This window comes from Psittacula echo (genome assembly GCF_963264785.1).
Source record: "Psittacula echo genome assembly, chromosome: 1".
NCBI classification, from domain to species: Eukaryota; Metazoa; Chordata; class Aves; order Psittaciformes; family Psittacidae; genus Psittacula; species Psittacula echo.
This window is the reverse complement of record NC_137735.1, coordinates 34,556,901-34,581,517: the sequence shown is the minus strand read 5'-3', so window position 1 is coordinate 34,581,517 and position 24,617 is coordinate 34,556,901. Positions and strand designations below refer to the sequence as shown.

General features: G+C 36.5%; 1 protein-coding gene across 1 annotated transcript in view; it reads right to left on the bottom strand.

The window, feature by feature from the left end:
* Positions 1 to 8,734: 8,734 nt before the first annotated feature.
* Positions 8,735 to 24,617, bottom strand: part of MTNR1A (melatonin receptor 1A) — a gene marked incomplete at both ends in the record, with an annotated part of 49,163 nt that continues 33,280 nt past the window's right edge. Inside the window, one exon of the mRNA XM_080635329.1 lies at positions 8,735 to 9,603. Coding sequence (XP_080491455.1) covers positions 8,735 to 9,603 — 869 coding nt within the window. The remainder of the gene's footprint in view (positions 9,604 to 24,617) is intronic.

The window sequence follows — 24,617 nt, the reverse complement described above, 5'->3', positions numbered from 1 at the left end:
AAGTAATTCTTCACTATGAGGGTGGTTAAGCACTGGAACAGGTTGCCCAGAAAAGCTGTGGCTACCCTATTCCCAGCAGTGTTCAAGGCCAGGTTGGATGGGACTTTGAGCAGCCTGAGCTAATGGAAGGTGTCCCTGCCTATGGCAGCGAGGTTGGGACAAAGTGATCTTTAAAGTCGCTTCTAACCCAAACCATTCTGTGATTTTATCATTTGCAATAAATACTTCCTGAAAGTAAATTTTGTCAGCTATCACTAGTTACTCCTCTTGATTTGTACAAATGGTTGTACAGACCTGTTTTGAGGAGAGTATATCAGTATTTTGCCCATCAAAATGTACACATGTGCTGAATGTGGTGGATGAGTTAGCTGAACTTAAACCTTTCCTCTGAGTCTTCCAATTGGCATGCACTCATCATGCCCTGCAGGCCTTATAAGACCTATAGGATCCATCATTAAAAAAAGTTAATTTTCTTGTACAATTGTCTCTATCAATTTTAATATTACAAATTTTCAGGATGAAAAAAAAAAAAAAGGGATTAGACATTACACCTAAGGGGAAAAATGCCCCGAATAGTTGTAAGAATAACTGTATTTATTTTTAAAATATATACAATATGCCCAACACAAAGTGGAACTATTTCATTAATAGTGTTAATTGTATTTTACTAATTTTTTGTTGTATTTTAACATAGAAATTTCGCTTAGTACTACATAGTAATACAATTCTCAGTAAAGACCATACACATGCAGTTCATTTGCTGCAGTTTCCTCACAACTTATCCTACCTAGGATCATTTGCAAATAAAATTAAAAGAATGACAGAGTAGAGGCATTAAAAGATAATTGAGTGATTTATCCACCCAACTGTTCACAAGCTATTTTGCATTCAAATGATAAATGAACACTGAAGTTTATTGAAGCTTCTTATGCTGTTGTGCATGGGAGATGTACATAGAGAGTGCTTTTCGTGATTTTTATATATGTGTCTTGGAATAGGTCTTCTGATTTCAGCATGATTATGATATTTGGTGGTTTTCATCTACAGTTACAGGACAATATCACTCTTTACTGGAAAAGAAAAATTAAAGGTCTAGTCCTCCAGGTTTTAAGGAAAGATTGAAAATATGAATAGGATCACATCTTAAAGACCTGAAAATGGAAGACAAAGTGAAGTATTCCATTTTTATTATTATTTGAAATCACTTCTTTTTTAAAATGCCATTCTCATATTTTTGTGTGCTTGATTCATGTCCTTTTTAAAGAATTAGAGCTGGCAATCCCAATTTTCAAAGTGATCCACGGGACCCATTGCAGTCCATTCCTTTTAATTCTGATTAATTCTCACTTTTTTTTCCAGAAATAAATCAAATTCATGGTGTGTATTTGGGTAGGGAGAATTTATCTTACACTATTTCCAAGTAAAAGCATATATGTATTTGATGGCTGGTTAAAGGAACAGTTTGGGCTGCCTCTGCCTTGTGCTGCTTACTGAAATATAACCATCCCAAGAGTGTAATTCCTGTTGCAGTGGAGTAGCAATACATATCAGTGCTGAATAAAATTTTAGTGCATGAAAGGAAAATGTACTAGGTTAGCTCTAAAACACAGGAGGGACCTTGAAACAGGGAGAATATAATAACTCAGGCTTGAATTTAAACATAACTTACCCATTCTTTCATTGGATGTCCATTTAAAAAAAGACAAATAGTGATGCTCTGATGATACATTTCATCTGAATGAGACCACAGTGTCCTCCAGTCTTCCATTATAAAAATGACTGTCATGACTGGATAAAATTCTCTGGTAACACTTCATAAGTTTTCATTCAGATGTCCTGTTCAAATACCAACCAATTCAAACTTTCTTTATCTGTAAGATATGCTGACATAATAGGAAATTTCAACAGAAGGAATGATGTTAGTTTAGTATAAATTTCTTATGTACTACTTCAGTTCATCTCCAGAGTTGAAATGCTTGCCTTCTAGGAGCAGCAAAGTCAGAAAATTCCAAGTTTTCATGCCTGAAAACTAAAGAAATTCTGTCAGTTAGATTCACTTTCTGTTGCTGCAAGCCCTGAAAATAAAAAATTCACAGGGTCTACTCTCGCGACTGCATTAATTCCTTGATCCCTGGTGTTAGCAATTGTGCTTTCAGTTGCCCAGGAAAGGAAAGAACTGGGACTTGTAGGCAGTAAAATGAGACAGGAGTGGCTTTTACTGGGAGGTTAGTGAGGTGCATGTCAACCACAACTTCATAACCACCAGCAAAACCTGTCACAGTCGTTTCCCTTTTTCACTAAGTGTGCAAGGAGTTTCTGCTAGCGCCAAGCCCAGCAATGCAGCACATTGGATCAGGAGGTATACCCTGGAGTGAGAAGTTGGCTGTGCCTGCAGAGTAACCACAGTGATGGCCACTTTGCTTCTCCTCGAGCTGACAGAATCAAGTACGTAGAAAATCAGGCTGAGAGAGAAGGCAGATGCACAACAGGGTACAGCCATTCTTTTCTGGTTTTCTACATATAGCAGTTAACAATTCTTTTCTTACTGGTAACAATGAGCAACCCCACTAGTTTAGTTTATAAGGTATTGTTCTATCCCACCTTCATGGAGCACACATGCACACACACACATATACGCACATTCCAAGTCCACTCCAAAATTTTATGTTGATATCTCCACCAGCTGGAAAGAATTAAGGTTGAATGAAATGAAGAGTAGAATAACAGATGAAATGCTACTCATTTCATTCATTCATATACTCATATGCACATATACATTTACATTATACATTATACATTATATGTATATGTATAATTATATGTATATGTATAATTTACATTATACATTATACTCATATACACATATACATTTCATATACTCATTCAGTATAGCTTGATTTATTAATTGGTGTTGATAAAACAAATATAATACATATGATTTTCAAATGTTTTAGTTATTCTCTATGGCTATTATTCTTTACCGAATGCAAACTTAATTTTCATAGCTGCCTACAATTATGTATACTCAGCTGTATCCAAACATACTTGGAATGCATTATTAGGGTTCTCCTTGAACGTTTTCTTCTTCTAAAATAGAAGGAAGAACTGAAACCACAAATGTTGCAGATGGATGCTAAATGACTGTTTTCAGTATCATGGAACACTGACCAAAAGTTGTGATGCTGAAGAAAAAAACTAAAAAATAATGTAACTGACAAGGCTGAAACTGAACTCCTCTTTAAGAATGATATCATGCGGCTACAGACACTGCTCTGAGTTTCCTTATTTCTTTATTTCTACTATAAATGGAACTTTTTCATTCCATCTGCCCACACTATCATCCTTCTGCTCTTAACTATGATTAGATGATTAGTTTGTGATAGCTAGTGTTTGGCTTAAATGTAACCCAATGACACTCTGCAGAGTTACTTAGGAGAATTTTCAACAGTCTCTTGACCTGCCTTCCTGAACATCTCATCTGTGAAAAATAGTGACAGTTGTTTTTCTGATCAGTGTATTACTGTTTATATGCAAGCAATGTCCTAAATAAGAAGAGTATGAAAAATTATTCTAAGTATTTGAAAATAATTTTGGAGATTTGTTCATACTTTATTTCAAATTTCAATACAAATGTTATTCAACTGCTTCTTTGACAACAAATCAGATTATTTTATTTTGAATTCTGCTGCTGAGAAATAATCAATTAGGTAATATTATCTGTATTACGGAAACACTTCTCAGACATCAAGGAAATATTCTGAGAAGATTTGTTGCTTTTCTGTATTAATAAACTTATTGATTAGCTAATTCTTTCAGGATACTGTCCTAATTGCTCTGAAATCAATTTCTGACAGCAGCAAAGTAATTGTATAAGATAGATTTTGTCTTTTGATTACTGTTTTTCCAGACAACAGTTTTCTAGCAACATGTGAATCAAATGCAAGATCTGTCTTGAAAGGAGTAAATCAGAAACAGTAGAAGAAAAGAGATGGGAGAGTCCTATTCAGGACCAGACTGACTTACTCACTGGCCCTTAGATTCTCAACTAATTGCAGACATATGTGTAATAGACCTTTAAGTCTGTTTGGGGTAACAAAATGGCTGCCGTGTGCCTTCATGTTCCCTGGACATCCATGACAAAAAGTACCCCAATAAACATAGAACTTTTCACCATGGTTTGTCACTGTTGAGTTTCAAATGCTGTCCCCTGTAGGATGAGGCAGTGACTATTCCATTACTCTTATCAGACATGCTGTTAAGAATAAAAACAAGAGTATTATAAACAAATATACACACAGAAAAACTGCACCCATGCTGGTCCTTTCCTTCAGGCTTGGAGATTTCGCTGATGTTATGGGTTGCAGAAAACTTTATAGCCTCTTCATCTCAACAGATGGGAGCACGAAGATGACCCAGAGGTTCCGTGGAAGGGTGAGTAAAAAACCAAGAAAAAGGAGTAGATGCTATGATGTTTTGTGTATAAAACTACACTAAATGTGTAGTCATACATGTCTTGTATCATTGCATTAGTAACGATTTTCTATAATTGGATAGTCTGGATTTGAAGTGATATTTTAATTGTAACTGGACTAAGAATAACTTGCATTTTTTTATTAGACCATTAAAGCATTTAGACTAGCAATAAAATCTTGGTTTCTTATATAAGATGGTCTCCCTTTTTCCATACTAGCCATCTGATGGTAACATCAGGAATGATTCCTTACTATTTGTTATTGCTGACCTTTTCCTGAAACAAGGTCTAATTTCTTTCTTTAAAATCTTAGATAACAGACATTTTTTGTCAAATGATTCAATACTTAGTGGTATCTACTCTGAATTTGATTTCCCTTCCTGTCACTCACAGCTCATAGGAGATTTCAAGTGCAACTCTTCCTCTAGTGACTAATTCCTCCCTCAGTAGGGAAACCCAGGAACCTGGGTTCTTGACATGTGGAGAAAAGGATGGGGGCATTATTGGGTTTCATGAGCATTTAAAAGAAATAAAATTATTTTTAAGATTATATAGCAAGATAATACTTAAAGAATGGAGTTCCATGGGGTTTTATTCATGTTATAAATTGTTATGCTTTTATTAAACCGTAGATTCTTGAGGATGAGTAGTAGGATGAGTAGTACTGAAATTTGTATTTAATTTGTCTTTAAGACGGACTTTAACTGGTATCAAACTACTCTTAAAAACACAAGTGGCCATAACAGATCACGACAGGACAGGGACATTTCAGAGTCAAGTACATCAGAACATGTGTTGACTGGTTTGGACAGGTGGAATAGGGACAGCCAAGCTGATAGCATGGTCACAACTGAGGAACAAAAGCGCATCATCTGGGGTTGGAAAGCAGAAAAAAAATAATTTGGGAAGGAGATTTACTTCTAGAAGTTGTCCTGGAAAACTGCAGACCAGAAATGGATAGGAAGTAGGAAAGGGATGGGTCCCTGCAGGTATGGTAGACTGCTAAGACACTTGTTTTAGAATTAAATCCATCCAGGACTGATGACTGCTACAGGACAAGTACACTGCCTAAAACTTCCAGATAGAATTCTAAATAAAACATTTGTGCCATGGTAGCCTTTCATAGAAGGGAAAATTTAATGTCATGTCATGGCTCATCCACTTGCAAAGAAACAACTAATTTGGGGTAAGTTTCTAACTTTGTCTCCTTAAAATGGTTGGAAATCACGGTTATTTTCATCAGACATTTCTATGCTGACCATGAAGAGTCTGATCTTGTAAAATGCTTACTTACACTGTCATGTTCATTGTCAATGAGCGGCTGACAAGGCTGCTGATTGTCTTACATGAATCACTTTGACTCCTTTGAAGCAATAGAATCTGATTAAAAGAAATCATTACTTCAGGGTTAAAGATCATTACTCTTATGCAATGAGTCATTTTGCAAACCTTACCTAAAACATACTTCAGAATGGCAGTAAATGCAAAATTAATTTGAAGAGGGCAGCAGGTATTACCCAAATTTTTCACCATATTCATTTAAACTAAATTCTAAAGACTAACAATCTTCCCTCCCCACAGAAAAAAACAAGACAATAATTTCTTAAAATTATTGCTTTATTTAGCAGCCCATAACATCACCAACATGCACATTTCTGTGATTTAGATTCAATATAAATATTGCAAAATATTAGATCTGAAAAATGCTCTCCATTTTTATTACAGGCCTATTCAATAAAATATATACCTTTGGTGTAGTATGTTTTATTGTGTATAGCAAACCATTTTTACTATCATCAAAAATATATTTTAGCACTTGTGAATTACATGGGACTTGGATTCCTCAGATAACCAATAGTATTGGATACAGTATCTTGAACTGGCTCACAAATATTTAGACATGTCAAATGTACATTTTCTGTTGGAAACGGCAAGTGAAAGATCTTCAAGAATTCTAAATTCTAAATTTACTAATAATTAAGCTACTTAAGCTATCTTTATGCTACTTTATTAGATGCATCATAAGACATTATTTTCATTGAAAATATGCTTTAAATAAGGCAAATTTTGTAAGAATTTAAACAGTGGTTTTTGTTACATGGAAACTTTTCTTACAAGGTGGTCACAACTCCCTTGCTACTATGAAATCACTATGCACAAAGCAATAAAATTACAGAGCTAAGCATCCTTCAAGGATGAAATCACAGTGAAGAAAGCTGTGATATACTTTATGCTGTTAGTCATGTTGTATCACATCGTATCATATAATGATACCACAACAGAAGAGAGCTGGTTATTTACACAGTGGTTCTGTGGCAAATGTAAACAGAGATGAGTCAAGCACCTCAGCAATACATTGACTTTCTAGTTCTTTTTCAGGGTTTTACGATATTGTTCATTAGTTCCATTCTCAACTTGACATGAGGCACCTGTTTTTAAGGTAAGAAACTGCTCAGTTGACAAAGTGTCAATGGGGTTTTCAAGTAAATATGAATTTGTACCCTTTTAGTTCATTATTAAGTCAAGCTATGATCCAAGAAAGATGAAATGCTGTTAGATTTGTATGCAGTTTAAGGAATTAAATGACATAGAGTGACTGTTGATTACTAAGATATATAGGCTCAAAAACATCTCCAGTAAAGCAAGTAATAATTTAAACAAGCTGTTTAGGTAAAGACCACATTTTAATATAGATTAACAGAAGTCTGATGACTATTCAGAAACTCTTAGTCCAGTTGAAATGATTGAAATTGGCTTGGAAAGCTCAAGTGTACTTGATCAGTGAAAGAATGAACACTTGAGCATTAAAAGGTATGACAGTTGGAGCATCTTTCCAGAACAAATTAAGGTCAATTTGAAGGTGAATTCTGTTGTGAATCACTTTTCTCCACCAGAGGACTTCATTATAAACAGGGATATATTGTTGCAGTAGACAGCTTGTCTGGCTATTCTTCCTTAAGTCACAGTGTATGCTTCCCCTCAATGAAGAGCTGCCTGCTGTCTGTGGAAAGTTCACTTAGCAAATCCTGTTCTAAGAGCCATGTGTTTCTCCTTGTACCAGGGTCATAAGTAGCATCTTCTCTTTTCTGCTCTTTAGAAGTGTCTAATTGTTAGAGGTTATCACACTATGTTCATCATTGTGATAAAACCCTGATTATTATTTTGAAAAGCTAATCTGTGGCAGATTACAAAATAACCTATAGTCTCAGGCTATTCTCAGGTGAGAAAGATGTTAAATTCTCATTCTGTAAACATTTTTCATTTCCCAAGTTTTCACGAGTTTAAAATTCTACCAACCAGACAACACTATCGTCCTCATGCGCCATTTGTCTTAAACGCATTATTCTTCTCCTTACAGAGGTTTAGAACTTCAGTACCATACACAGGTGAGAAATAACAGTTCTCCTTGCTTATCTTTCTAAGAGGTGTTTCCCCAGAAACTCCTCAGGGGCACTTCCTGATTTTATGAATTATTGTCTCTTCTGAAAGTATGGTGGTTTGCATTTCTCTTCCGAACCCTCCTACACATTTTTTCATGCTCAAACAGCTTGAGCTGATGAATCATGGCTCTTTTCTTTCCTTGCTGTTTGTCCTCCTGCCCTTGTAACTTTGAAGATAATCAGCCAGGTATATTTCTCCTCCCAAAAGCTATTTTAAAATTAAAAAGTCAATTGAGAATACCATTCCTAGGAGGGATGGTGAGCTTTAATTTCCAAAAAAAATGAATAATCATGTCCATGCTAGGAACAAAGCAATATAGATAGCGGTGCTTGTCAAAAATCCTAATGAATTTTGAATTACCTTGATTTCTCACTTCACATTTCCTAATATATTTTTGATTTAATCTTTTAAAAGAAGTTCTTGGAGGTTTTACAATTGGGACCACAAACTGGCCAGAAAGCAGCTGAAAGTGGTAGGAATAGTTTTGTGATTTCTTTTCTTGAGCCAGGTGATGTGGACACTTCTGTTTCAATTTATTTCTAGTTGTTTATCTCCATTTAAGGGGGAGCAGATGGGGAAGGAAGTACCCATGCATAACTTTGTAACTCCCTCAAGCATATCATTGTGTTATTATACAAGAGATGTTCCATTGTATAAGAGGATCTGTATGGCAAGGCTCTGTAACTTGCGTTTCCAAATACCATGCAAGAAATTTGATCAAAGTGCTTTCAGTGTAGGAGATATTTCACTATTTAACAGTAGGTCTAATAAAACAGTTCTTTATTTGAATGCTGTTGAGTGACAATAATAAGATTCCCATTTTTATACAGAGTCCACCTTCACTTGATTGTTGTTTGTGATTAATGGAGAAGGTTTACTTTTCATCCTGTCTCCCACATCATTAGAACTATCCTGGAAAAAATTTTTTGCTGTACAAAAAGTGACAATAATTCTCTTGTATTCTCTTCTGAAGTTCTGGTTCAGGAGTCCATATATTATAGCATTAAGGCAGCTGTTGAAATATGCCATGTAATAACTAGTTACAAACAACCACTCTGGAATTCTAGGGATTACAGTGACTGGGTCGACAGCCACAGCAAGGCCTATAAAGTTCAAAGGAGCCCAGCAGACTGCAAACAGCACAAATACCACAAACATGGTTACAAAGTTTCTAAAGTCATGTGGTCTCAGCCTGGGGTTGTTATCTGGTTTAACCCTTCGCCTTACCTGAATGACCAGGATCCATATTCTCAAGTAACAGAAAGTAACAATGGCTATGGGGAGCAGGAAATGGAAAAACACAACTGCTATTGTATATGCTGAGCTCACTGATTGTGCAAATGTACATGAATAAATCCTGGGGTCATACTGCAGTGATCCCACAAAAAGGTTGGGCACGATAGCAACGAATGTTAGGACCCAGATAAGAACAATGTAGCACAATGAATTCTTGTTGCTGTACAGCTTGTCATATTTGAGACTGTGGCAGATATAGCAGTACCGATTGATAGCGATGCCTGTAATATTGAAGATTGATCCAATGACACTTAGGCCCATCAAGAAGCCACTAATCTGGCACTGAAGGTATCCCAGATTCCATCCATTGTGAAATACAGATGTGAGCACCAGTGGATATGGGTAGATTGCTACAACCAAGTCTGCAACTGCCAGGCTTACAACAAACACATTTCCTGTAAAATAAATATAAGAGGCAAATATTAGTTTTTCTTCTGCTCTTTTCTGTCACTTCTGCTCTCAATATGTTAATGAGCAGTCTTAGTGGAACTCTTTAAATGTAATTATTGTCTGCTTTCTAGATTAAAATTCATTGTCATATATCAGAAGACACTCATTATTAATCTAAAGAGAAAGTAGCTTAACTTAAAGATGCACCTTTTAAAATAAACTGTCTTTAATTACCATGACATAATATTTTTATAGTCTCATTTGGATTCTTCCATCACACAGACTCAGTATTTATATAAAATAAAAATATTCATAACTTTAAGTCTTCCTTTGCTTTTAAATGGTCTTTCTTGAAAAATACAGAAATAATACTACTAATAATAAATTGCAACTCACATTTATCTTCTATATTTAATTTAATTCCCTTTCCTTACAGTGTCCCTTAACTTTTCCAGTCCTGAAATTAAAATTATTATTTTTTCCCGTTTGTATTTCAAGTTTCCATTACTTTAATGTGACTTTTAAAGTGACTGGTTTTGAATCTTATGGCTAGCACTTAATTAAACTTAACTTCTAAGAGTCTAGCTGAACACAAAATAAGCTCTTTTTCCTAAATTAAGAAACACACTCTTCGGTAAAAGAAGTGGTGCTGGGCAGTGACCTTGACAGTTCACAGACAATATTGATGCCATGCTCTTCTCTGCCTCCAAACTGGAAAATTAAGCAATGATCCATTATCTTAGTTCACTTTTCAACTAAAACAAAGGAAGATCATTTTAGACTATGTTAGTTCTTGATAGAAGCCCTCTCTGTTCTTCAAAGACAGTGGAATCCATCATAACTACATGTTTTGAATATATTTTTGAGCATAGATTATATGTTCTTTTTTTTAGTTGCTTATATGGTAATTCATCTGAATGCCTCCCAGCCATTCTAGTTGCTAAGGTCACAACATACATTGATATAGCTTTTGTTCATTTCTTAAAAATAGCTACTACATGTATTGGTCTAGTTATTCATGGCCATATCTACAGAAAGCTATAAATGTATATATATATATGCATGCATGTAGGGAGATAAATGTGTGCATATACATAGGGGTGTGTGTGTCTGAGATTATATTTTGGAATTCTGACATTATTCACTGAAGATGAAATATGAGCTACTACTGCAACCTGTAAGAAAATATACTGCTAGTTCCTTATGACATAGAATTTCATTCTTAGTACAAAGTGGGCTTGGTGAACTGTTTTGTGCATTTATTTTGAGCAGACAAAATACAAATACATAAAAATAGGTTAAAAGAAAAGGTAAAAGTATCTATGGACCAATAGGGCATTTTAGCTGCTATAATTCTCAAAACTACTTTGTCAATATATTATCACAAACATCTTAAAATGCATATCCTTTCAGTAATCTTACGCATAAAATGGCCAGGTAGAAATATGAAATCTGCAAAAACCTACAGAGAAAAACATAGAAATTAATCTGGCTCAGGATGCTGCATATTCTCTTTTGTTTAAATTTTGATACATGCACAAAATACCACATTTGATATTTGTACTAATAGCAGCTGGGAAAAATAGCATCAGTTAAAAGATTACTAAACTGGTTTTCATGGATTTTGTATTTATAAACCACTTTCTCTTCATAGTGTCTGTAATTGCTTCTTCTTTTGCCTGGGAATTCACTGCCAGACTGAAATATGCTTATCCTTAAGGCTTTGGAAGATTTCAGATCATTTCAGCACAAACAGCAGAGGTTCTTTAAGCAGAAGATAACAAAGAAAAAAACCCATCACTTTCAGAATTTAACCTTGACACAGTGGCAAGTGATACAAGAATAAAGAGACTAGATGAAACTTGGAGCTCTGTGTTTTGTTTTCTGAACCGAGAAGTGGAGAATGAATGAAATGTTGCTGTTGGCAAGCTTTTTCCCTGTCCAGAATATTGTAGGTTTGATAAACTATTTATGTCTCCGGATGGGACACGGAACCAGGACACTTATTTAAATGTAATACTTAAAAAAATTCTATTTATGTTTGCTTATAAATTTTCTGCTTAGCTGGAAACTGTCCATCCCAAGCTTTTCTCTTTGCCATCCACTGAAACATCTGCTGGTGCTCTCCATTAATATTGCCAATATTATTTACCCACTTGAGCCAAAAGGTTCAGCTATAAACACAAAGCTAAAAGGGTTTTTTTCCCATTGCTGAAAGAAGACAGGTGGTATACTTCAGTTTTAGCAACCCTATGCTTTGGAAACAACTGAGTCCAGGAGGAGTAAGTGTTCTCTCTGAATCAGCCAAATTTCAGGCTTCCATAAACTGGTGTGCCATGGTTGTCTCATCTTCTCAGTTGGCTGCTGTACAGCAACAAACTGAAAGTCTTGGAAATACAAGCTGTTTCATACGGAAATCGGAGGGTAGCAGGATACCCTGGCAGCCTGCCTTATTAAAAAAATCACGACCTTGGAAACAAAGTCCCAGGCAGCCAGCTGTCTGACCAAAGCATTTGGCTAGAAAATACCCGGAAACCAGCTACCTGCTTGCAGAGAGGACTTTTAACCTGCCTTTCAGGAAGAGTTATCTTCAAACTTGAGTTCAGATACATTTTCTATGTAAGCACAACAACTTTGTCATTAAGATAAAATAGAAAATTTAAGTAAAAATTTATTTAGGACTCGTAGGTTTGTTGTATGTTTTGAGGTTCATTGTTTCAGACTCTGGAGTCGGATGTGAAATTATGTTGAGATTTCATATGTTATATAGCATACAAATTTTTCAAATATGAACCTAGATTTAGGCACCCACCATTACTGGAAAATAGTGATATTTTATGAAATTCCCATGTATTTGATGGCATATTGTGAAATTAAACTGTTACCTTTGTGGAACACTTGGTATTGTAGAGGTGAGTACCATAAAAAAAAGATATAGGGAAAAAATAATTATTATCTTCAGGGCTGGATTTGAACAGAATGCTATAAACAAAGCCTAAAGCTCCATATTGAACCCTCCAAAAAAGCCACAAAACCGAAATTAATAACTCTTCTTTGAATAAAAAGTATTCATTATCTCTAGAAAGTGAAAAAAAAAGTGATTTGTATAACTAAAGAATGCATTGCTGTGCATTTAACACCAGCTGGCTGAATTGAGGTTGAATTTCTTGACTTTGACATAAGTCAAATAAACTTGAATAAATTTAGGCAGATACTGTGCTGTAAAAGTATATGGGAAGAAAGATAATTTACTGGTAACCAGCTTTAGCAGGCTATGCATTTAGATGCAGTCTAAAGTAATGTTCCATTAAATATTTTCACCACCCTTACTGAAAAAGATACCTGTCTGCTCAGCAAACACATAGCAACATCATACCTCACTGCTGAATAAAAAACTGCACTAGAGCAACAGAAAACAAACAAGTGCTCTCTGAAACAATTTTACTTTCCAAAGAACAAAATACTACATAAACTGTGTGTAAAAATTGTGACCTTAACAGATTATCAACAAAATGCTTATGGTTTTAAGCGTTGTGATATCAAAATGAATATGAGAACATCAAATAAGAACTACATTACGTAGTTGTATCAGTAGCAACTTGTAGCTGCATAACATATACAAATGACTGTGTGGGTTGTTATTCCCTAAAATTAGTGATAAGTATGTCCTGAAATTAATAGGAATTAGAAAATTTACAGAAATTTCTAGCAACATGAATAAGTGCAGAATATTAATGGGAAAAAAATACTTATCCTAAGTGGTGCTAAATGCCTCCCATAAGTATAGACTGAAGGGCTGAGCAATTTGCAAGTAGATCACAAAGGAATAGTTCTTTCTGCAATTTTAGGAGAACTGAGGGAAGTGTGGTCTAAAGAGCTCTTTCCTCAAGTGCTGAAACTGAAGTATTTTAACTCTTCCAAAACTTTAAGCCTGGGGAAAAAAACTAGACTGTAAAAAAATATCCATAGATATCTACGGAAGAAAATAATGCTTTAAAGCATTAAGACTCCAGCTAGAATTTTTCAGTACTAAGGAAATCTGCATGAATTTTAGAGATCTCATATTCCTAGCAACATTGGCCAGGCTGCTATTCTCCTTTTTTCCAAGATATTCCTGTACCTTTTAATATTGGTTGCTAGGTCACTATTTCTGTTCACCTATTTCAAATTATTTCCTATATAAATAATGAATTGGCTTCTTACAACAAATGCTTTCCAGACACCATCATGTTTTCATCATGTTGCTACATGTTAAAGCATATAACATTTTGTTTCCTGTTTATGCATTTGTGCACAGGTTGCACCAAATTTAGCTAAGAGAGCTTTAAAGTCTTTATGCTACCTGGAGGTGTTTTTGCTTTTAGGTAAGACTAAACAGTACGTGCAGCTATCATTTGAAGTCATGTATGAAGTCATGTATGAAGTGGCCATCAACTCAGACTTTTCAATGTTTAGTTAGTAAGTATATCTTTAAGGAAAGAGAATAGTGTAAACATCTACAGTGTTGGACTAATTACCAGATCAAACTTAATTTCTGACTACTAGGTCCATGCTATTCTTATCTAATAACTCTTTATCACCTGTAAGATACTGCCAGATATGCTGGTCATTTTTTTCCTAACAAGGCTTAACAGGATGCTTTGCTACAAATTTAGATTAACTTTTCTTGAAGTCCTGATGTATTCACATATAATATTGCTAAGATTATTATGTACACAGTTTTTATATATTTAATGGCACTATTTTTTATTTACTATTTATTTAAAGTACTGATTTTTTGATCACTGTAATATTGATTTTCTTCAATGATAGTTTACAGATTTTAATTTTAATTTTTTTTTTTTGGCATTTTAAAATGTTTCTGCTTAATCCAGTCCTTTCCCAGAATGTTAATCTGGGTGTTTATGCTATCTAAAAACAAGACTAAGATTAGGTGCATGCAACTGGAGGCCTGGAGCAGTAGAAAAATTAAATGTGGTACCTCATAGTTATAACTGAGCACAGCATCACACTCTTACATCTATCAAAAGTGACAGCATTGACAGATGTCAAAACAGCTGGTTTAGAAAACTAGTAACTTCTGTTCACAACTAAATGGTAGGAGTGACTAGGTCTCTGATTATAGAATATAAGGCATCACATGAGTAAGGGTTAGTTTATGAAGAAAGCAGAATTAGAAGACTAAGCATAATGTTCAACATGATATGCTTCATTTTACCACTTTAAGCTGAACTCCTTCCATAGAAAAGCATTTTCCTAGGCCTCTGCTTCTCTCATGGTTGTTTACATGCACAAAATAGTGTCTCAATGACAAATATTAACACTATTTCATATTCCATGAACATTTTAGCCCTGAATGTTGTTTCATTAGCACTGGTATTTCACTTGCAATACATCAGGAAAAAAAATAAATCAAGGCATTAAAACTTTTTTTGTGAGTGCCTGTCGTGGTTTAAGCCCAGGCCGTAAATCAGAACCACGAAGTCCACTTCCCCCCCCACCTTTCTTCCCTCCGCTTCTGGAGGGACGGGGAGGAGAATCAAAAGAATGCAGCTCCCACGGGTTGAGATAAGAACAGTTTAATAACTAAGGTATAACACAAATCACTACTGCTACCACTAATAGTAATAATGATAAAGGAAATAACAAGCAAGAGAATACAACCGCTCACCAACCGGTACCTCACCCCCACCCTGCCATGATCCAGCCCCTCCGGGCACTCTCCATTCTACATCCTGGGCATGACGTGCTATGGTATGGAATACCTCTTTGGCTAGTTTGGGTCAGGTGTCCTGTCCCTGCTTCCTCCTGGCTTCTCCTCCTCCCTGGCAGAGCATGAGACTCACAAAGTCCTTGGTCAGGGTAAACATTCTGACCCACAACTGAAAACATCGGCTTTATCAGTATTATTCCCAGGTCGAAAGTCAAAACACAGCACTGCACCAGTAGAAAAAATGACTGCTACTGCTAAACCAGGACAGTGCCTTATGTAAATTGAATAAAATATCCTTCTTCTTGTACCTGGAGACAGAGTTTAACACTACAGACTCAATAACTAGTCTCCCTGGGAACTTAACGAGTCATAATGTTTCAAGAAAAAGATCTGGTTTTAATCTTTCTAGAATTAACTTCATATTGGAAAGTTGCTGTACATGGCAGCACAGTCTGGGATTCCACAAAGGTCCTGTGCAATAAAAATTATTAAATGAAAATACCTGTAAGTATAGCCAATGGCCACTGTTTCTTAAGCAAAATTCCAAAGCCAAGTAAGGTTACCTAGACAAGCAAGCATGCAGACAATCACAACTTCACTGAAGACAGATTTGAAAGGCTTAAGAAACTAACAGTCCCGGCAGCTCAGCATCAAAATAGCAAAAAACAGCTGAGCAAAAATGCAGGAATAAATATTACATAAGCTCCAGTTACTCCTGGGAGTTTCATTCACTTTACAGATCATAATATCAACTCCTTAGATCTCAAAAACCTATTTTTAAACTAGAGGTACTATTTATAAACATGGCCTGAATCAAGAAGCCCATGTGCACATTAAATTTGAATATAGCATGAATAAGCCTGTGGGTTTTGCTTCTCATTAGCAAATTAACCCTGATGCTGCTTATGGTGATGCAGGGAAATTTGAATGGTGTAAAGCCCACAATGAATTTTTTAGTTTTAAGCATAAGTAGGAAAACCTTTCCTTTTAAGCTGAAGTTAGACCTTGTATTATTTAATGATTTTTTTTAAAACCTCATCAAAATGAATACCTCTGTCACATAGTAGAAGAGATTTTCAGACCCTATATCATCTACTTAGGGCATTAATGAAACCATATGTGTTAATTACATACATGGCAATTACCTACAGCTGTAATGATGTCACACAGGTAGCTTGTTAGCACCAAGATACTGCAATGACCTGAATAATCTCAGCTTTTAACTGCAGTTGATAGAAATTCAGGGTGCTGATTGTTACAGATCAAAAGCTGGAGAACTGCTTAACAGTATATTTGAGAGATGTGGAAGAATAGATTTGTTAAAGACCATGTTATCAGAATATTCTATATTGTAATGCATTATTCCAGTGTTCTACAAGTTGAAGAAAAATTTGACATAATCAGCACAGCATAAAAGAATGTTTCTACTGATATGCTCTGAAAAGAAAAGGTTATACTGTATTTAGATTATAATAATTATCATACAGAAACTTTCAGTGAAGCTGCAGCAACAATTTAATTTGAAATGCCTATGCCATCTTCTGGCCAAGAAAATTAGATGCATGAAATGGCAGTGAGGAATTATATAGTACACAGAATAAAGGAACGGAGGATTTTGGTGTCAGTTCCAAGTTGAATATAGTCAAACAATACGTGGATGTGTGTAGTTTTGCAGATATGTCAAATGGCATACAGTTTTCTGTGACTTTATCGCCCACCATACTTTACTGTAGTCCCATGGCACACATGTGAGACAGCTACTGCTCTCTTTAAGTTTAAAAATATTTGTCAGTGCTATTTTTGGTGGCTCAGTCATGAAAATAAAGTGATGTGAGATTTACTGTAAGGCAGACAAAGGAATTGAATCCATATGCTGAATGAGTGGTACAGACTTGGGGATGTATCTTGCCTCTGGCAATTTTGTATGACATTTCAGGGCTGCTTTGAAAATGTCTCTTTTATTGAACCTGTCATGATAGGATTACTTAGTTTATACTAGGCAGTAGATTTGATAGGTGCATGGGATATTGAATATCTCAGTTCTGGTAAGACTGAGGTATTTCTGTCTATGCCAAGAAGGCCAGTGCTGGATGAATTTATGTGATGTGGAATGTGAAGCGCCTGGAACTCAAAGCAGCAGAAAAGAAAAGGTCTAGACTACCATTGCACATTTAAGCATCTAATATACTTGACAGGAGTTGACTGAAGACCTTTTGTGGATCTAAACTTAAAAGTCTAGAGGTGATCAGAGTTTGGGTCTTTTTTTAAGGATCTTTAACAAGTGCAGTTCTAAAAATTACTTTAGATAATAGCAGTTGGAGCTACCAGTGAACCTCAGGATACACTCATCTTTCTATTACATTATGCAGTGCCATGAAATATTTTGCTTTGAGGCTCTACATAGTATGTTCATGTCCAATATATTTTGCCTTAGATGTAGCAGCAAATTGATCAACTTCTGTTCTTTTATGGAAACCTCTAAAATTTCATTACAGTAATATCTATCTGATACACATTTACTTTGGTAACAAAATTGTATTAAACTGGTACTGTCATACAGTTTTTTAGCTTTGTAATATAGATAGATGAGGGTGACTCTTGTTAAATAAGTAGTCATGAAATTTGTCAAGTCTCCAGTAGATGTGGATAAACTAAATAGTTTAACTGTTGTTTGAAAAGAGTTTTAAGTGCCATGTGTATATTTCTGGATACTCAGAATAAATATTTCTGTAGTTATATGCCTCATTCAGTGTGCAAATGTATGGGGTTTTTTTTTAAGTTCTATAGGTGTCTTTCACCAAAATGTAAAGTCAGATATAATTCTATTTAAATCATTCTTAACTTACATTGTGTTTGTCCACTCAGCCAAGGGTGAACTAAGACATAACATAAAATATCTAGAAAGCTTGTAATGACATTGAAATGAAACAACAAAACCCTGCTGTCTTGCAGATGGAAGTTAGAAACGAGGGTAGCCAGATATAGCGGTGGATGTCACAAGTTCTGCAATCCTGGTTTTGGCTCTGGTATCTACCTGGACTGTTTTTTCTACAGTTCACTGGGCAGGTGTGTTTTCAAGGTCAGGACACCTATTCCCTTTGAACATCAGCCGCTTCTACTGTGAAGGCAATATTTCAGAGACCAAATAGGTTTGTCTGAGTAACTTATCCACTTTTGCAGAAGGGAATTATATTACCACTTCTGATTTCATCTTTTCTATCTAATTTCTATGATTCATTTGAGAGGAAAAAAATCCTCCAGACAACATGTTTTCCAACAAGGTATTGCCTAGATGTTACGGAACACTAAGGTTGTCATCACAGTTCAGCAAGCTGTATGAAACCAATTAGAATAACAATACTGCTGATGTCAGAGGATCACTACTGAACTGCATCACAGCAGAATCAGCATAAGAGTATTTTTCCCCCACTTCACCTGTGTTTGCATAAGAGGCTGGAAATAAATGGAAGCAGAAAAATGATACTATCATGGTTAATCACAGCTCACATAAATAAAACCAATATTACAGTTCAGACACTAAAATAAATGAAAGGGAAAAGGCAGAGAGGGATACTTCTGAAATATAATTATGTTTTCTCTTTGTACAAAATCTCATATATCAGTCAGAATCAGTGTCAGAAAATGTGAAGATACAGCCTATTCCCCTCTAAGTTTTAATATGTATTTTGAGAAAACAAGTAAGAGAGAAGAGGAGAATGAAGGTGCACTACATAACTTCTGAGCCCAAAGAGTAGTGGTGAATGATGTCACATCTAGCTGGTGACCAGTCACTAGTGGTGTTCCCTAGGACTCACTGTTGGGCCAGTGTTTTTTAATGTCTTTGTTGATAATCTGGATGAGGAGATCAAGTGCACTCTTAGTAAATTTGCAGATGACACCAAGTTGGGTAGGAGTGTTGATCTGCTGGAGGGTAGAAAAGCTCTCCAGAGGAATCTGGATAGGCTGGATCGATGAGTTGCAGCCAATGGTATGAAGTTCAGCAAGGCAAAGTGCCGGGTCCTGCACTTGGGCCACAACAACCCCATGCAGTGCTACAGGCTTGGGGGTGAGTGGCTGGAAAGCTGCTCAGTGGAAAAGGACCTGGGGGTGCTGACTGACAGCCACTGAACATGAGACAGCTTGTGCCCAGGCAGCCAAGAAGGCCAGTGTCTTCCTGGCCTGTTTCAAAAATAGTGTGCCAGCAGAACTAGGGCAGTGATCATTCCCCTGTACTCAGCACTGCTGAGGCCGTACCTCAAATACTGTGTTCAGTTCTCAGTCCCTCACTACAAGACGGACACTGAGGTTCTGCAATGGGTAAGAAAAGGGCAACAAAGCTGGCAAAGGGTGTAAAGCAGAAGTCTCATGAGGAATGGCTGAAGGAACTGGGGTTGTTTAGTCTAGGAAACAGAATGCCTAGGGAGAAATTCATCTCTCTCTACAACTACCTGAAAGGAGGTAGAGTGGTTGGTCTCTTCTCCCAAGTAACAAGTGATAGCACAAGAGGTAACAGCCTCAAGCTGCGACAGGGAATGTTTAGATGGGATCATAGGAAAAAAAATTCACTGAAAGGGTAGTCAGGCATTGGAACAGGCTGTCCAGGGGAAGTGGTGGCATCACCATCCCTGGAAGTGTCCAAAAACCATGTAGATGAGACTCTTAGTGATATGGCTTAGTGGTGGTCTTGGCAGTCCTGGGGTAATGGTTGGAGTCGATGATCTTAAAGGTCTTTTCAAATCTAGTTGATTCTATGATTCTATAGCTGACACAACACTTCGATAATGTATATAATAATGCAAACATGAGATCCCATTCCTGAATCTCTTTGAAAGTCACAGGTTTATCTAACAGGATTTTGTGTCTGAATTTGTCTACAGAATTATTCATGCAAAGAAAAAAAAGTTTAAAGCCCTCTCAACAGTACAAAATAATCAATTTTCTTTCTGTTATGACTAATAGCAGTGTAAGTGGTCATTCAGCCAATCCCACATCTAACTACAGAGTCCACAGTAGACAGTGAAGCTAATGAAATGAGTTCATAAAACAGTCTTTCCAGTTCTTTCTCCTAAAATCAACAATGGTAGGACATCTGCCAGGAAAATAAAAAATAACATTATAGAAAATATTACTTAAATATTAACACATGTGTTTACTCTCCCTTCCTCTATCCATTCTCTATTTCTCTGTTCCTTTTCCTCTTTCTCTTATGTATGCAATCACCACGTCTTTTCTCTCCTTACTGCCTTACAACCCAAAATCTTTAACATTTCTGACAGTTTTCTTCCCTTCTTCCCCCTCCTTTCCTCTTTGTTTGTCCCAAGTTCCTTAAAAATGTGAGGCTGTTTTCATATTACACTCCCACCTTAACAGTTTCATGATTTTAGGGGATATTCATTCTGTAATGATCAAGGACTCAGCTGCCTCCAGTTCTTCCTGTCTCACTTTCATTTCTTCATTTGCTCTATTGTGCTACAGCAAAAATACAGAAGTTGAAGGGTCCCAGACCACAGAGGAGTAAGTGAAATGGTATCAAGTATCATAGGAAATTCACTAGAAAAAGTGCTATTTTAATTGCATTATTAGTAAGTAACTGATAGCATCAAGAACTGTTGCTTTTCTATAGCATCATATAGCCCTGGAAACCAAAAGGACAAAGAAGTGGAACTAATATATATGCATGGCAGCAAGATCAAGAACCTTAATACCTGTCTTCTCTTATGTTTGTCTATTCCACTTTATGAAAAGGAAATGGGAAAATAACTTTGAATTAAGAAAGAAATTCCCCATAATGTGTACTTCCCTTCTTCTGTAAAAAATGTTTCATAAACCTTGAGAAACCTACTCCAGTTATTGCACCAGAATAGACTGGTTTAGTCCATCACTGGAACACCTACACTATCCTCCCATGTCTGTGTATATCTGCAGCCTGCCAGGAGAATCCCTTTCTTAGCATGCACCTTTGTAACTTGGTGAGCACCCACATCAACTGCATGGTTCTGCATCTACCATGCTCGGGGAAAATATGGACAGAAATACAAATTAAACCTAAACTGTTTGAACCAAGTGTCAAGCAAATTCAAAATCCGACTATTTACTACGAGCTCACTCACCTGAAGGCATGTAACAGCATGCTGATGAATTTCCCAAAAAATTTTGTCCTTAGAAGTAGACTTTTCACTAGAAGAAATTGGCTAAAATAATGACTTAGCTACTCCACTGACTTCAGACTGACTTTAAGTTGAAGAAGCTTAAGTGAACAAATAAGTGGCTCTGTGTAGCGAATGTATCTCATAACTTTATTCATAGAATCATAGAATAGTTAGGGTTGGAAAGGACCTTAAGATCATCTAGTTCCAACCTCCCTGCCATGGACAGGGACACCTCACACTAAATCATGTTACCCAAGGCTCTGTCCAACCTGGCCTTGAACACTGCCAGGGTGGAGCATTCACAACTTCCCTGGGCAACCCATTCCAGTGCCTCACCACCCTCTCAGTAAAGAATTTCTTCCTTAGATCCAATCTAAACTTCCCCTATTTAAGTTTGAACCCATTACCCCTTGTCCTATCACTACAGTCACTAATGCAGAGTCCCTCCTTATAGCCTCCCTTCAGATACTGGAAGGTTGCTATGAGGTCTCCATGCAGCCTTCTCTTCTCCAGGCTGAACAGCCCCAACTTTCTCAGCCTATCTTCATACGGGAGGTGCTCCAGTCTCCTGATCATCCTCGTGGCCCTCATCTGGACTTGTTCCAACAGTTCCATGACCTTTTCATTTTGAGGACACCAGAACTGCACACAATACTCCAAGTGAGGTCTCACGAGAGCAGAGTAGAGGGGCAGGATCACCTCCTTCGACCTGCTGGTCACGCTCCTTTTGATGCAGCCCAGGATGTGGTTGGCTTTCTGGGCTGTGAGCACACACTGCAGGCTCATGTTCATCTTCTCATCGACAAACACCCCCAAGTCCTTCTCTGCAGGGCTGCTCTGAATCTCTTCTCTGCCCAACCTGTAGCTGTGCCTGGCATTGCTCTGATCCAGGTGGAGGAACTTGCACTTGGCATGGTTAAACTTCATCAGGTTGGCATCAGCCCACCTCACAAGCGTGTCAAGGTCCCTCTGGATGGCATCCCTTCCCTCCGGCGTATCAACCAAACCACACAGCTTGGTGTCATCAGCAAACTTGCTGAGAGCGCACTCAATCCCACTGTCCATGTCACCGACAAAGATGTTGAACAAGACCGGTCCCAACACCAATCCCTGAGGGACACCACTTGTTACTGGTATCCAGCTGGACAGTGAGCCATTGACCACAACTCTTTGCGTGCGGCCATCCAGCCAGTTCTTTATCCACTGAGTGGTCCATCTATCAAATTATTACTGAATTATTATTCCTCTCCACCTTGTTTTAGTTATTTGTCTGTTCTCTGGATTTTTCTTTCATGAAAATGGTGTGGAATTTTTCAGAAAGCATTTTTTTTCCTTTTGTTTTAGTCTAAACTCTTTATCACCAAATGTAGTTAAGGACAATAAGGCTACATCACTAGCTAATAGGAAAGTGATATATAAATGCTGTTGACTTTCAGTACCTACATATGTCTTCAGAAATTATCACTCAGGGTTCTCAGCTAGCCTGTAGCACCAGAAAAGAATGTGTCCAGTACAACGGAATAAATTGCTGAAACCAATGCTTCTGTCAAAAGTATTGAATTTCGCATTATGGTAATTTCAGAAAGGTAGCATTTAAAAGTGGTGTTATGATATCTCATCTGAAGTGTCTGTACCCATTGATTTTTGTTATGACTCAGAAATATTCTAACTGTTCACCTTGAGAATCAAACACAATTTGTAAAATCAGTTCAATGCTTCCAGTGTAAAAAATGTCTGAAAACAAAATAGATTTGGAAAAGTATACTACCAATATAATCTCTGTCTCATAATATTATGTATATAACATCCTAGCTGTTGGAGCTCTTTTGCTTTATAATGTTTGGTTGGTTTTTTTTTTTTTTTGTCTTATACTCCTTTCTATCTTTGCTTAAGGTTTAGAGAGAATCTTAAAAAGAAAGCCTTTAAGCAAGCTGAAAAGCTATATATAGACAGCTAAAGATAGTATCCTTTTAAATATTCAGTAAAACTTTGCCTGTTCTCCCTCTGAACCTTACTGCTGAGTTCTTCATCTTTTTTTAGGTACAGGTTTTTAGTGTGCCAACATACTTCATTATTTAATAAAATTTAACAAACCAGAAGTCAACACTTCTACTGATGAAGCTAAAAATAAAGAAGGCACCCAAAGAATGGGTGGATAATTAGCATAATGAATATTAAAAAAAAATAAAATAATCCCTATGCTGAAAGAATGCCAGAAAGAAGAGATTCTGCACAATCAGTGTATGTCAAGGAAAAAACCTATTTATACTGTGTTGCAAAACTTGAAATGAAGTTTATTGTGAAAAGGATGGAGTGGTGAGCAACTGATGAGGCAGCCCTAGCTGCAGACAGCACTGACCAGTCGCTGCATGATTCAGGTGACTGAATCCTAAAAAAAAATGGGGAGAAAAGTCTTCCATATCTCATCTAATGTCTCATAAATTTTCTTACTTTAGTTTCAGAAACATCTGTATTTAACTTTGTAGGTGAAAAGATTCCTTCAACAGTTTCAAAACTGAAAGATGGCTTGAACTCCTCAGAGAGCCACTTTTGCTGTTTCCATATATGAACACAAAAATGTCTGCTTTAGCAGATTAATGTATTTTTTAAAGTAACAGCAGTAGGGCTTCCCCAAAAGATCCAAAAACCTCTTCACTCTTTCATAAAATATGTAAACCCAGGCTAACAGCATTCATTTATGTGAAATAAACCTGGTCAGACCATGCAGAAGCAACTATTTTGGTGTCACATAAAAAAACCCCTTCAAACTTTTATTGAAATTGTGTGTATCAGTTGCAACTGCTGATGGGAAATAGCAGTATCTGCTGTCAGTATATTCATCCTGAGTGCAGATTTTACGAAAGCCCAAGGAAATCTATTTTTTTGTAAGTTCCAATATCTGGAATAGGACAGTTTCAGTTCTTTACAATATTTTTAAGGTATATTTTATTAACAACATCAAACTTCCTGAAATTTGTTGTGGCTGGGTGTTGAGCTGGTCAGAGCTTTAAAACAGATTAATTAGCCTTCTCTTTACAGTGAGCTCAATGAAGAAAACCATGTAAGACAGGAGAATGAAAATAAACCAGTTTCTCCCTGACTTTTTTTTTGTACTTTCAAGGCAGATCCTTTCTTCCATGACTGATTTCAGTCAGTT